We start from the raw sequence: 15,332 nt of genomic DNA, 5'->3' as shown, positions 1-15,332 counted from the left end.
TAGCGGTTTGCCTCGTTCTCCCCAGTGTTCCCGGAGTCTGTAATAAGCGAGCAGAGAGGACAGTCGGTCTCTGTCCTTGGGAATCCATAAGAGGTATCTCGCAATTGCGGTGAAGTCATTTTCCCTTGGGAATAGGGATGGAATAATAAACAGGCAAACAGCGATTGGAACAGCCACCGAACTTCCTCAGTTTCCTCTCCAAAGAGGACTTTCACATTCTTGAGATGGGGAAGTCCGTCGAGGTCCGTTCCGCCCCCCCCCCCCACCCGGATGGAGGCTGTGTAGGTGGACAGCTGTGCAGCAGCCACATCTCGCCCCCCCCCCCCCCCCCCACCCCCTTTTCACTCCACAATCCAGCTGGAGAGCAGACCAGACTTCAATGGGACTCCGTCAGTGTGATTTAGAGCATCCTGTCATTCCACTGGGAGGATGTACCCATGTATTGAGGTTGGAAAATTCTTGTGACCCTTATCGTTGCAAACGCAGACACTTCTTGGTTTCAGTCTTTGATTCTTCGACGGCAAAACGTATCTCCAAGTGGAGCAGAAACCGAACCAGGTGACATGCAGGCAGCTGTCTGCAGGCGGTGATTTGAAGTCTGAAACCTTCACGGTAAACCAGGACGTCACAGATTCATCCTCATGAGGTCATGAGTCCAGGACTTTGGGAAACTCTGCCATATGGAGCAATGTGGACGAAATGGTGGACAGATGCTCGTGCTTTTCTTGTTATGGTGGCTTGTCACTGAGGCAACCATAACATGCAATAAATGGGGGGGGGGGGGGATACATATAATGTGCTGGCTCAGAATGAATGTATATACAGACTGTGTTTATCTGAATTGAATCATTCAAACTGAGCCCCAGTTCCTTCATGCCTCCGTCAGGCCTTTTTTTGTGAACGTATGTTTGTTTTTGAGGGCTAGACTATACATTTTAATTGTCCGTTGCAGTTGTCTATTTATGCACCTCAAACGCGCACGGAAAGCCTCAGTTCAGAGGAGAAAGTTTCCTCGCATGCGAGCATTGTTTTCGTAGTGAAATACCCGGGAATTTAAGGCCCAACTTAACAGCGTTTCTCGTGTGAGAGGGCCCTCGACCACAAGTGGCCTCTGTCCAGATTTAACAGCCCATTCGCAGTATTGCTGGACATCTTCGGCCTCCGTTGTTTTGGCTTTAAAGATGACAGACGGACAGAATTGGGTCACGGCATCGCAAATATTACAGGACCACAGAAATATGTGTTACTTTTACTGTCTGCTTTGCACATGAAGCCCATAATGTTCGCTACTCATTGTGTTCCTTACATGTAAATGCTGGGAAGCAGCCTGTGTATGAGCACTGAATGGATTGTGTGTTTGTGGATTTTGTTGGACCGAGCAGAATACGTCCCTCTCAGATGAAACCTCTCTCTTCCTCTGTGTGTCGTTGTGGCCGAGGAGGCAGATGTTCTCTTTCGATCTCCTTTCATCGTTTCCGTCCCAGTCTGTTTTTAGGCCCGGCTAATCGAACGCAGCCTTTTCCCCGGAGAATCGAGAGATTTCTCGTGTGATAGTAACTTTGGCTCCCGGGCCAGACGTGTCTGCCAGTTGAAATGACTTACTTCATATTAAGAGAAAGGACTTTAACAGATGAACTGGCCTGTGCTCGCTTTTGTCGTTCCGTTTTCTTTTTGAGTTCCTATTTAATCCTCAAAGAATGAATTCTTGTGGTTTTTCTTGTGTGTCAAATGTTACGGACAGCTAAGATAGTTAGTCTTTGAATCCAAAGGAGAGCTTTAAACTTTGAGTTAACATCTTAAAGGGGAACTCCCCAGATTCTACACATCAAAATCTGTTTGCAGGCCTTAAAGTACTCCTGCATATGGGGAAATGGTTGTATTAAGCGTTTAGTGGCTCCTTGGGAGCTGTGCAAAATCAGATAAATGGCCTCAAGTAATGTCACTACATTAGCTGATACTAGCTTTGGCTACTGTGCACAGGCAATAATGTTAAACTTGTCCTTCCAAAGGAGGCAGAGCAGACCTCAGGTCAGTGGTTGAGGGAGTCAAAGTCGGTCGGCAGGAGGAGACGCCTTGCTGGAAAATTAGACGTCCAAATTGATAACTCTGTTTTTCTAATCTCCTCTCAAAAATGATTGTTTGGCCGACTCACAACGTCCTTTATTAAAGTAATATTTCCCTCTGATGTTGTAGATTTTCAAAAAAAAAAATCAAAAAACTTTGTTTTCGAAAGGATGTTATAAGAATCGGAAAGCATGACAGCCGCCGATGTTGTGAAACATCATTTAACTTCATTAGTCATTAGGATTGCTCAAATATTGCTTTAGCTTTTAAATAAATAGCGTCTGATCATAGAGGCCGGCTCTTTCCTTCCCTAAGGTCGTTACTGCCTACAGTACTTCTCTTTGACCAGCTGCTGTCCCTCCATACGGTTACTACCAGCCCAGACACAGCAGGCTCTTTCTGTTTTATGGTCATCTGGCCCGCTGACAGTCAACTTCCTCTCTAAATGAAGGGTACAGTGCAGCAGAGTAACTGCATGGACCCAATTCTATTGGCTGCCGCGTACTTCAGACCAGTGCCGCGTCCACACACAATTAGTTTCAGTTTTGGGGTCTGACTTTTGGCTCCAGTCGAGGAGCAATGATACATTTTAAAGGAAATTCCCCACAGGTTTTCTCCACATTCTGCTTCCAGCTTTTCCTTTTTATTTTAGATTCATGGCCGCTCGTTCTTTCATCATTTATCCCTTCCTGTCCATCCTTCCCCTCCCTCCTTCGTCGCCAGAAGGCATGTCTGGTCTTTCTAAACTCTGTGTGTGTTTGTGTTTATGTGTGTGAGCTCGCATCCGTCTGTGTACATACCTGCCAGCACATGCAACCGGCCAGGAATTGAAATTTTATATATCTCTTTCGATATACAGTATTTCCACTGTGAGTTATTATTCACATTAAAACTAACTAGGCTTCCTGTAAACCTTAAAATGAAGCTGTGAAACAGATTCCCGAGGACTTGAACAGAGGGGACACTTTTAGCTGTCGGGCCGTCTTATGTAACATGCCTCCTCTGAGTTTAAAGGATGGAGAAAATTCATCGGCTGCTTATGTTATCAAATGAAAAGTGCAGACGGACACACACTCGCTGTCTGCACCAGAGCAGGTATACCACATGGTTTGTGTGTGTGTGTGTGTTTGATGTGGATTACTGGGTGCATTTGAGTGCCAGCAGCCAGTACCTGCTTTACAGTTGGTTAACATCTCCTGGCTGACCTGCTGCCGGGTTTCAGCTGGGGGGGGGGGAGGGAGGGAGGGAGTGAGTGACTGTGTGGTGAGAGGCCAGCCTGGCATTGGCTCAGCAGTGGAAATTCACACCTGGCCTGAGGCCTTTGGCTTAGCGGCGAGTAAATGAGTTGTGAAGAATATTCGTACTATGGATTCTCTGTTGCGCCTACCGTACAGGACGGCGTGTAAGTCAACCGGCCTCACAGTTTACTCGAGCTATATGTCATGAACTGGAGACCTCTGAACTGATGCCAACAAAGACATTGATATAACCGACGTGATACTATAATTTGTATGTTCTGAAATAGCAGTAAAACTCATAACTGGTTGCTGCTCACACCAAAGGGGGGTTTGAACATATCCCATGTGGATACAAGCTTCTCTGCATATTTGTCCAAATGTATTGTAAGTGTTTTAAATGATGTGTGTGGGTGTGGATTGAGAAAGTTTATGATTTCCTCATTTAAAGAGCACAGCACCAAATTAAACTGTCTGAAAGCAGCTGTCTGAAATTCCCCTTTTTCCTCTGGAGCCGGTTCTGATTTGGAAACCGCTGCAGTCGAGTATGAACAGAGTATGACGTGAGTAACAGTGCAGCACCCGACTGTAATGTGTTAACGAGTTAACTTTATTTGAGCCACATGCAATATGATTCTATGGTTTAGAAGTTATGTTTCTGAAGCTTTGGGTGCAGTCTGGAGTCATTGATTTGACTAGTAACACATAACAGCGGTCTCATATGAATGGCTCGTACATGTATGTTCAGTTAACACGTGTCATACTTGCATTTGTATAAAAGGTGGACCAGTAGATAGAGAGCCAAAGTCCTGTCAAGCCTCTGTTGTTATAGCTTCTATTACTTATGTAATCTCTCATTCAACATGTCTTTCATTGTCCCTTATGAAAGAAATGAATCCTGTTCCGAGCGTTTACTTTCCATATCCGTAGACATCCGCCTCCACGATTAGAAATGAAAAAACTACAAACGCTACAAAGGCAGAACAGATGATTGCGTTATCGTATCTCGGTGTCTCCCATGTCCTTAAACTCACCAACACTCTTCCAAAGTCATATGTTTGCTCCTCTCTGTCCTTGTTATTACAGACATCTGATCTAATTCAGACATCTGTGAGTTTGCAGCGACTCCTCGACTCCAGCTGTAACTTTAAGCCGATGAAGCTCTGTGGGCTTATGGGAAATGCTGTTCATTAAAGGCCTTTATAAAATAGACGTTTTTCAATAAACTACCGTCCTCATCGAGACATATGGAGCACCGTACTGTTGAGAGAGACTCTCCTCCAAAGCTGTATTTTTAGTTATTAGGGTAGTAACAAATGTTAGTGGGACTTTGAATGACTCTTGGAGCAGTTCTGGTTTCACTTTGGCTCTTTATGGAGCTACAATGTCAGTGATTACTTCACACTGGTTCTCAAATGTGCTAACTGAGGCTTCAGACGACCGATAAAATCAAATAAGTCACTGGAAAAGCCGCCCAGGGCTCCCGGGAAACCACAACGGGCATTCATAATTACCTTCTGACATCCAGCGGACCAAAGGATTAATTGATGATATTTAGATTTTAGATTTCTCTAAACTCTGACTGTAGACGTGACGGGAGAACAGTCGGTGTGATTCATATGTACATGCAGATAACACATGCAGTCATCACAGTTAGTGGCTCTAATGTGTTTGTGCTGTTGGGTAATCTTCATTTTAAAGTGGTTTGAATACACAGGGACGAAAACAGCGCAGGAGAAAATTGCTTTAACTTTGGGGAGCAACTGATAAAAGCTTTTTCTCCGCAAAGTGCACCAGCAATCGCAGTGAATTATGGGAATTACCAGCGCAGCAAATTGCTTGTGTGAATCTACCCGTATAATGGCTGATAAGGGCTGTTGTCCCTGGTAATAACATAATTCAAATAATCAGAATCTGAATTTTGGAGCTAATTCAAAGTAGTTGATCAAAAAAACATCAGACACGTACGAGATCACTCGATATCAGAATTAAAGGCACATTGCGTCACTGGATATAATTCAGCGGGATCGCAGGTTTAATCGGTTAATCCCTAATTCATGAACGATCCCATGTGAAAGTAACCTTTGAACCCAGATAAGACCACGTGAGGGATTCAGCCGTTCATTTTCACTCCTCTGCAACGCAAGTGATGCGCTGAGACGAAGTTGATTGATGGCGAATGAAAGAATGTTGGAGGACCTTCACATGACCCGTGCTGCTTCATCTTTGCAGCATGTCCTCTGATCGGACTCAGGTGATGGTAATAGGAAACACACTTTATTACTGTGTGTGTGTGTGTGTGTGTGTGTGAGAGTGAGAGTGTGTGTGTGCGCGTGCAGGTGATCAAAAGGGTTTCCTAATCCAGCCCATGTGTGCTCACAGCGTGAAGCGTGACTGCTTTTAGATGTTCTTTGATTGTTGCATTTCTTTGTAAAATAGTAAAACTGCTTGGAATAATTAAGACGCTGAACTGAACTTGTCTTTTTTTTACCGACGCAAGAGAGATCATTTTGTCAATTATTATCCAACTTTTTCCGCCGTTTCATGTCCAGACCTGAATACGATCAAAGTCTCCCCATAAATCTGTGAAGCTGTTTTTCATTTCAACGTAATTTGCCTTTAAAGATGTCCGTCCTCCCGTCTTTCCATCCAGCTGTGTCTTTTTCTTCGGGTGTCCATAACAGACGTTTTTGTGTGCAATTGTTGTCTAACTGCGGCGTTTCTCCGCTCCTCTCCTCCTTCCAGCATGTCCACCAGGCACCTATAAACCAGAGGGAACGCCAGGAGGCCTGAGCACCTGCCTGTCATGCCCCGACTCGCAGCACACCTCTCAGCCTGGCAGCACCTCCCTCGGTGACTGCGCCTGCAAGCCGGGCTATCAGCCAATAGGCATGACCTGCCAGGGTGAGAGTCACTAATCTGTTAACTGCACTGTCAGCGCTATTTCATTTAGCCTGATGGGTCTCAATCCCGACACTTTGTGTGCCTTTTTCGCAGAAAATCGCTTTTGACGTTTTATATAGTGAGCTTTATAAAAACAAATGAGGGATTCATAAAAGGTTTTCCATCTTTTATTTTTACTATTTTAAACCCGTTAATTAATTAATGCTCAGTTAGTCTGAGCATTAATAATTCTTAACAGCTGAATGCCAAGTCCACTGTTCATCAAGAGAAACCGACAGGTCTTCACGTCCTGTGTAGGTGGAGCATGTTTTATGACCCTTTAATGACTCCTATAGGAACCATAATGCAGTTTTAAGCATAACTTAGACAATGCACCAACGAAGAATATCTTAATCCGATTGCAGACTTTCGGTAAAAGTGTGATTTCTAGGCCTCATGAGTTTGTATATCGGGCTTGACAAGTGAATGTTTCATAAAGTAGCGATATGGGCGACATCGTGGCCGCTAAGGATAGTGAAGATGCAGTGATACATGACGATAAATCAACTGGAATGGAAACACGGTATTCCACAGAAGTACGAGGTTATTATCAGAGCGTACTGTGTATTGTGAACCTGCTTCCAGTAATTTCAGTGGTTTTCTCATTCCTTGACGAATGAGCCAGCGATTTCCACACAACCGTTCATCTGAACACAACAACGTTCATTAATCATCTCTTCCTTGGACGGCGTTTTGCTTTCTCTTCCTCCCTCTGTGTAGATTGGGGAGGTGATGTTTGACAACCTGTCATTTCTTGCTTTCACACTTTGTTATCCTTTTTGTTAGGAATATAAACGTTCCACTCTGTCAGCATTTCCCACCAGCAGACTTTGTGTGTGTGTGTGTTTGTGTGTGTGTGTTGAATGCCTTTTTCTGTTAGCTACAATATGAAATTCAGGATTTCACAAAATGTTTCTTCTTCTTCTTCTTCCAGTGGTATATTGTCCAGCACTGTCTCCTCCGGAGAATGGCTTTTTCATCCAAAATGTATGCAACAACCACTTCGATGCGGCCTGTGGTGTGCGATGCCAACCAGATTATGAACTCCAGGGAACCAGCATCAGACTGTGCCAGGCTGATGGCATCTGGTCAGGGACACCTGCCAGCTGCAGAGGTAAGCAGGAAGCCGGCCTGATGCATGATGATAAAACAAAAATGATCCCAGATGGAGGTGTGAATTGTTTGTTCGGTCCAAAACCCAAAGATATATTTATATTTAAGAAGCTGGAACCGGAGAATTTCTGCTTTTTTCTTACTTGAAAAAGGACTTCATGCTTGGGTAGGCAGTTTATTTTTGCCGTTATTGGGCATAGTAATCTTTCAGCATATTGTAATTGAAGTGGTCTGAGAGAAAACTAGACCTCTGCGCCTCCTCTTGGCTCTGTTTTCTGGCTTTAGAAAAGAAAGTCTTTGCCCAACAGGTCATTTCAGAGAGAGGTTGTTTCTATTGGCTGTTCTATGAATACAGATATGTGTGCACATCCCTTCAGACGCTCAAAGCCTGATCCAGTGGCAGAAAATCCTGCAGGAAAAGGTTTTAGTTATTCCAACACTGGCAGCAACATGCCTACACTGCAAAGCAACCCCAAGAAAAGATGACAGACTAATGAATATAAAGTCTGAATACAACATCGGCAAAGTGTTTCAGAAATGGAGAGAAAATGTTGCTAATACTTAAGCATCAGAATCTCAATCATGATGGGGATGATGTGTGCATATGCCCATTCTTGACTGGTGGGAGGGGCTTAAGACGGTGAGACGAGAGCTGTAGAATGAGGGCTGTATTTTCAAATTCTGCCCTTTTATTGTGGTTTTTTTGGGACGCAGTAACAGTATCTGACAATGTAATCCTCCTGTATATGCAGTGATTACACACAAACAGACGAGCTTGTCCGATTGATCCCAGCAGGTTCCTCCACACCACATGTCTCATGTGATTCCTCATTAAGCTCATCAAAGTCCTCACAGCCTGCTGCCTCCCTTCTGATCTCTGTGAACCTTCATGAACATTTATATAGCATTAAATTGACATGTCAAGATAAAGGGTATTAGTTGTACTAACTCGTTGCGAGTCCTCCTACAAGCTCGAGGGAGTCTGTGTGTGGCGGCGTGTAGAGATTACTTGCCGTGTATTGAGATCACATGTGTTTAGACTGAACAAGGAATCAACATTTACTGGGAGACTACTGCTCTCTGCCAGGCCAGATGTTCGAAGGAAGGGAGGTGGGGGGGAATCGGTTAGAAAGCGAGAGTGAGTTGAGGGAGAGCAGACCGAAAGGATACAGGGAAAGGAAAGACAGACGGTATCGTGCAGAAGGAAGCAAGAGAGTTCAAGAAAAGAGAAAGGAAAGGAAAAGAGGGAGTTGGAGACGTGAAGAGATAATGAGGAAAATTGACAGTTTTCACCAAAAGACGGCAACAGTGTGACTCATAGAAATACCAAGACGCTGAATATTCAAGGGTGTGTGTTGGAGATTTATAGCAGTGGCTTTGGGTATATATTTTCTGAGTGTGTGTGCATATGTCTGCTTGTATGTGTTACACTAAGTCTAGTCTTCGCCACATAGTGTCGGACCTCCCAGCTAGTGAAGCCCTGAGGGAGGGGGTCTCCTCTGAACCCGCCTGTCTGTCTTTGGGTGGCGATGAGACATAACACACTACACACCCTTTTTCTAGACCTCAGCATAACTCGCAACAGGCACACATGAGGGTTTTTGACTTTTGCTTCATAGGGACTTTCACGTTTTGGGTTAAATGATAGGTCCCAGGTTGTAGACGACGATGATGATGATAATGGTGCTGTACATTCCTGCTGTTGATTTACTGCGTTCTGCTCCTCTTGTGATTTATCTACAGTACATGTGTTTATAAGTTACACCTCATATTTAGCAGAATAATGTTTGTTTTAGTCATTTTGAGGGAGCAGGAGTTGCTCTCGTCTTCTATCACTTTCAGATTCTGGTTTTCTAAACGTTTAATTTTTAAAGAAAGAGATTTTCCTTCTCTGTCACAGTTTTTTTTTTAAATGACCGCAAAGAGAACTGTAATGAATAAAAAGGAGGTAAAAACAAATACAACTCATGACATGGATCCAGTGACATATAGCAATGTAAATATTACATTTCTTTCTGTTTTGGGAGAGTGGATCCTCATGTTTATTTTTTTTATTTTCAACCGGCAGTGCGCTCCTGCTCGCCCCTCGCTCGGCCCCAGCATGGCTTCCTGAGGTGCAGCGATGGCGTCGCATCCCACAGGGCGGAGTGTCAGGCGGGCTGTGAGCGAGGCTACAGGCTAGAGGGAGACTCCAGACTCACCTGCCAGGCCGACTCCCAGTGGAGTGGATCCCAACCTCGGTGTGTGGGTAAGCCTGCATCACCTCCGAACCTCTATATCACCCTGTGTGTTACTTCTGATGGTGCTTCTTCCTTTCATCTTTCACTCTCTAAAAGAAACTCCATACACACATATGTAAACACGCATGAGAACATACACTCGCACACGCACGGCGGTTAAACATATGGTCCGTTTTGGCAACACGGAGCCTCTCTACATCATCCAGAGAAAGACACATCTGCTTTCTCACAGCAACAAACTACAGTCACTGCTTCTACGCAGGGCACACAAAATTACCCACACACTTCAGAACTGATAGTTAAGTTAAAATAGTTGCACACACTCATGCCCACCACAGGAGCTCCCAGGTCAGGCACACAACACACACACAAAAGGGACAGTGTGAGAGTTTAGCCACAAACCTCCGGCCTCAGTGCTCCGGCCCGCGCTGACTCACTTCCAACTAACCAACCAGCTAGCTGCTCTATTTAAAAACTCCGACCGGTCTGCTTCCGGGAAACTCTCCCCGTGTCTTGATAACTACCGCCCCCCCCCCCCCACCCGTGCACCGACTGAGTTGCAGTTTGTTTGTTTGACCGTCGCAGACCGTCGTTACCTCTCTAACTCAGCTAAGAGGGATCTGTGGGCTGCAGCTGAGTGATTTGTTTTAGTGTTTGTTTGCACTTCGGTGAAACGGGATCTCCTCGGCTGCCCTGAGAGGATGCTGAGATATTTTTTCCTCTAATTGAAATCTCCCATCTTGAATCTCCCTCTCGGTGAGTTTTCTCCCTTTATAGCTCCTACAGCTACAGCCAATGAAACAGGAGTTAGAGAGGGAGAGAATGAGATCTATCCATCATCAAGTGAAAGCCGAACTGGCCTGCATCCCAAAAATGCACAAAAGACCTCCAGTGGAGGAGTCCTGTGGTTCGTGCTTTCTTCGGTTGATTCCCGACCAAATGTTTGTTGTTTTTGAGCCACTTTCTGATACACAACCCCTGAAAATAGCTTTATTGTGTTGGCATTTATAGTCGAGCCAGCTGAAAGAACGATTTTATCACATTGGGGTAAAACCACAGGAAGCACGCTTGTGATCCTGGAAAAGGTTTATTTGCTTGTTCTGTTCTTTTATGCTCAGACGGGCCATATCTTCTGATACTCAATTGATTTATTCTTCTGACAGCGAGCCAGATTACAGTCATGCCCAAAACTTCATTAGCTCCTTTTTGATATTGAACAATAAACAAAAAAAAGTCATGAATCAAGTTCAACTCTGCAGATATTTTTTCAGGAACAAAATAAACGACATCAGATTCATCTCTTGGTTTCTCTCACTTTCTCCCCAGAGGTGCGTTGTCCCCCCATCGTGACTCTGAAGAACATCATGCTGTCGCCGCCTGCCTGCGGGAAGAGGACGGTGTCTCCGGGCTCCGCTTGCCTCCTCACCTGTCGTCAAGGTTACAGTCTCCAGGGGAACAGGAAGGCGGTGTGCATGAGCTCTGGAAACTGGACCGCTAATGTCCACAAAGCCGTCTGTACAGGTAACACACTGCGTGCGTGTGTGTGTGTGTGTCTGATATATTGGAGTTTAGGTTAAGCTATATTCAAAGCAATAGTTCAACATTTTGGTCAAACATTTCATTACATTATTACAGGTTTTTTGTACCGCTCTGTCTTAAACAAAATATCCTCTCTCACGTCTGGCAAATGCTTCAAAAAACGTAACGGATTAGAAAAAGTTAATAGTCACATCTGTATTTGGTTGTACCTGCCAGAGGTTTCCTTCCTTAGGTAGTTCATTAAAGCTGACTACAATGCTTACAGTTAACTTTACAGGGTTTAAATGAAAAGGAAAGACACAGAATACGTGGATAGAGAGGCAGTTATAGAAAGAAAACAGCAGGAAACTTGGAGGGATACATCTTTTTCCATTCTCTGTTCCCCTGTCTGTATTTTTCTCCGCTTTGTGAATGGTGGGAATGGTTTTTGAAGCGGGCCTCGGGTCGCTAACTCGAACCATACCGTGTCCGAGCTCTCGTGACTCTCCCCTCCGCTCCGACGGGGCTGGAGATCATCGTAATGGACTGCAGCCCTCCAGATGCCTTGCAGGTGAAACAGGTGGTGCAGGGCACCTCTTTCTCCTCATTTCCTCACGGTGAAAGTTTGCTAATGAAGGGACTGCTGTCGTTAAGGGGAGGGAGAGGTGCCATAAAGATGAAAACGAACGGAGAGGCGGGGCGGACGGGGGAGGTGAGAGGGGAGGATGAGTCATCTGTAGGTGTTTTATAATGGGGTGGTGGAGAGAAGATGAGTTTCTCTGATCCCCCTCCGGCACAATTGGTCTGAAGGAAGATGTAAAAAAATATATATAGATGAGATAGAAGAAAGATGGAGTGCTGCTGCTGTGTAGGCGGCACACTTTGAGGAGATCAAGAAATAGAATGTTTTTACCGAGTTGAAAGTGCTCTTTGTAAGCTCCTGGCTTCTTTCGCCTCTCACTTCATGTCGATGACACCCAAAGTGAAATGCTCCTCCCCTTGTTATGAAGATGAATGGAGCCGATCGGAGCAAAGTGTGTTAGTGTTTAGCAGAGATGGATGCCTAAGTGGATGGGTCATCAGGTCCAGATGGGAGCAACTCTCTGACACAACGCAACAGGCATGGCCGCTGTCGATCGATGGGAGACTCAACCCTCGGAGTCTTGGCTCATTTACTCCAGGCTTGGACTCAGTTGAACCGAACTGTTGTTACAACATGCAGCTTTTGAGAATGAGCAGAAAAGGAAGGAGGGGTTCTGAGCTGTGTTCAACGGCAAATCAATCATAACGTTAAAGAAAGTGAAAGTATTCATAGGCAGACTTTTCCTGCTTGTTTGGGAACCTTGCAAATTACTCCGTCCCGCTGCTGTTGACTGTACCTGGCAGTGAATTCAGTAGATCAACATTTAGCATGAGATTTGTTTACATTTCAACCCTTTAATCCCGGATCAAAAACCGTGTTTTTGCGCTATTTTGATTTATCTGCATCTTTTTTTGTTTTGTTAGGAAAATCAGAGGGTTAATAAGCTCCAGAGGTGAAGGAGGCTGCAGCTTCTTCTTGTTGGATTTAACAATAACAAGTTTGAATATTATGTTTTACTGATTATCAAGTCCAAAACATGTAATGCATCCAAGATGAAGCTTCCTTTTTCACAATAACATATAGCATCATCACTTCTGTCTCCATTAACCTCTGCTCTTTACCGTTGTGGCCTGATGTTGAGATAATATATGAACAGAGTTAAGGGACAGTTACAACCACATGCAGTGTAAAGTGGTCTCTTTGGAACAATGACAGCGGTGCACTCTGTGTTTGATTCAATAAAAACCAATAATGAGTATGGGATGCATTGTGATTAAAGAGGTCAGATGACATCACACATCCGCTTCCTCAGTGATAACAAGCAGCAGGCTGAGGTCAGCGTATGCGGAGGGAACATCTGCGGTATTTAAATCTGACTATGTAATAAAATTAGCTGGAATCAGATGAAGCATTTGCGGTGACCAGACTCTGCTTTCTCTGAAACACAGAGTTTAGTTTTTGTCTCCGTGTCCCTTCAGATGCTGAACCACCACGGATCCAGTGTCCCGGCAACATCGTTGCAGAGACGGATGAGCGACGCGGCACCGCCAACGTTAGCTGGAACGTCCCGACTGCCACCGACAACTCTAAAGCAGAGGTTGGATACTTTACTAAACAAAGTGTACAGTAGTAGGGTGCAACGATACAGTATTTAGATTGAAGTATACATCTTATCAAATACTGAATACTTGTACCGCTTTGTGTTCCTAAACTTCCTTCAAATCCAACAATGTATGAAGGAAACCTCCCTCTTGTAGCCACAAGACAACAGTATCTCACATCATCAACACTCAACTCATTAAGTCAGTTCTTTATATATTTCTACCGTCTCTCCATCCTTCAGGTGGCGGTGCAGGTGAAGCCAGTGTACACTCCACCCCAGCTGTTTCCCATTGGGAAGGAAACCATCACCTACATTGGGACCGACCGCTCGGGGAACCAGGCCAACTGCTCCTTCACGGTCGCTGTCGTCGGTGGGTTCATTCCTCTGGAGACCGCATCGATGCAAACAATGTTTGCGTCAACAACTTAGAAGCTATTCCCACATAAATATTCTACCCGTAGTGTCTTTAAAGTCTATGTCTTTAAAGACATCAAAAAAGACATCAAGGCATCTCATCTGACACAAGGCATCTCCCTAAAAACAGTGCCATTAGCTTTTTGGCTTTCCATCTATTGTTTTGTCTTCTGCTGGCTCAAGTACACACAGATGTGCTGCTCTGTATACAATATGTTTCATATGATTGATGGAATATTTATTTGTCCGTGGCAGAGCTGACAAATTGTAATTTAAGCGTTTAAATACATTTCAACTATGGTTGAAAGTAAATAGTTTGTTCATGAAACCGCTAACGAGATCTGTGGATTATCGTGAGTAACCGGGGTCATGATCTCTGTAAAGACACATCGCTGTTGAGTTATTTTATTGCATTTTTTTTGGAGCATTGAGCACCACAAGCCAAGTGCAATCTAGTCACACGATAATTCAAAAGATGGCAGACGTCTCTCGGGACGATATCTCCAAAACTAGGCAAAACACAGTTTTACACTGAATGACAGTGTAAAACTGTGTTTAATCGAGGCGCTCACCAGTAAGGGGAGTACGTCCGCCTCCAGCAGGTGCCGAACGGGGTTAACGCCGAGAGGGGAAAACGGGGGAGTCCCGTGTCAAACGCTCGATAATCACAACAGGGAAAAACCTCGAGCATGGTAGCCGTGAACATTTCCATATGTTATTATGGTGGTGGAACGTTGTGGTTTTTTATTAGAGACATGTGTTTAACTAGTGCCCTCTGACACTCTGTACTGCTGTGTAGATCATCACGATGTGTTCCTCTTGGGAGATATTGTGTGTTTATGAATTGTTAAGTGTGTTAAGATACGTTTTATGTTCACAAATGTGCTGTTTTTATGGCGTGTTCTCCATCTGGTCGTTACACCCGCCGTTAACAACCTCGTATCGCTCTCTAGATACGGAGCCCCCGGTGATTGACAGGTGCAGGTCGCCGCCCACTGTCCAGGCCACAGACACGGAGACGGCGGCCGTTTGGGAGGTGCCACAGTTTTCCGACAACTCAGGTATGTCTGGTCGCCGTTCTCAGACGGCAGCCGCCGGAGATGGTTTATTCTTTTGCTCCTCTGTTCCACTCGGCTCCACCCTCTTCCTCCACTGATGATTGGTTAGACAGGATCTTTTCCGTTTGGTGACTGGAAAAAGGGGATCAGGAGAGGGCTTTGCGAGTGTGTGTGTGTGTGTGTGTGTGTGTGATTCATGTGGAGAGACACCGACTGGACATATGGTCCAATGGTGAGAGGACGGATTGTGTGCATGAATGCCTCATTTCTGTGTCTGTGTTTCAAAGACAGATAGAGATAGAAGCGGACAGATGAAGTTGTCACAGTGTCTGTTAATGTCGTTAATGTTAAAACAGACGGAGGCAGCAGAGACGAGCAGGTGTTTTTGGTCTTTTGAGAGAATTTGCACTCTTTCCATCCATTTTTCACACAGTCATTTGTGAAGTCATGTGAGGCTGTTCTATCTCCAATTAATGAATCTAGACCACGTAGCGATCACTTCATTCCAGTGCACAATGAAAAGATTTTCTTTTTCCTGTTCAACAGCAGTTCAAGAGGTCA

At 44.7% G+C, this 15,332-nt stretch overlaps 1 protein-coding gene across 1 annotated transcript in view; it reads left to right on the top strand.

Annotated features, from left to right (window-relative positions):
- The window catches only part of svep1 (sushi, von Willebrand factor type A, EGF and pentraxin domain containing 1), a 69,865-nt gene that overhangs the window by 30,309 nt on the left and 24,224 nt on the right, over positions 1 to 15,332 (top strand). The window contains exons 4-10 of the mRNA XM_076092601.1: positions 6,045 to 6,203; positions 7,177 to 7,356; positions 9,424 to 9,603; positions 10,922 to 11,116; positions 13,175 to 13,293; positions 13,540 to 13,669; positions 14,667 to 14,774. Coding sequence (XP_075948716.1) covers positions 6,045 to 6,203; positions 7,177 to 7,356; positions 9,424 to 9,603; positions 10,922 to 11,116; positions 13,175 to 13,293; positions 13,540 to 13,669; positions 14,667 to 14,774 — 1,071 coding nt within the window. The remainder of the gene's footprint in view (positions 1 to 6,044; positions 6,204 to 7,176; positions 7,357 to 9,423; positions 9,604 to 10,921; positions 11,117 to 13,174; positions 13,294 to 13,539; positions 13,670 to 14,666; positions 14,775 to 15,332) is intronic.

This window comes from Anarhichas minor, unplaced genomic scaffold, assembly GCF_050575085.1.
Source record: "Anarhichas minor isolate MPS153535 unplaced genomic scaffold, ASM5057508v1 ptg000016l, whole genome shotgun sequence".
Lineage (NCBI taxonomy): Eukaryota > Metazoa > Chordata > Actinopteri > Perciformes > Anarhichadidae > Anarhichas > Anarhichas minor.
The sequence above is the reverse complement of the archived record's forward strand: the minus strand, read 5'-3'. Positions and strand labels throughout refer to the sequence as shown.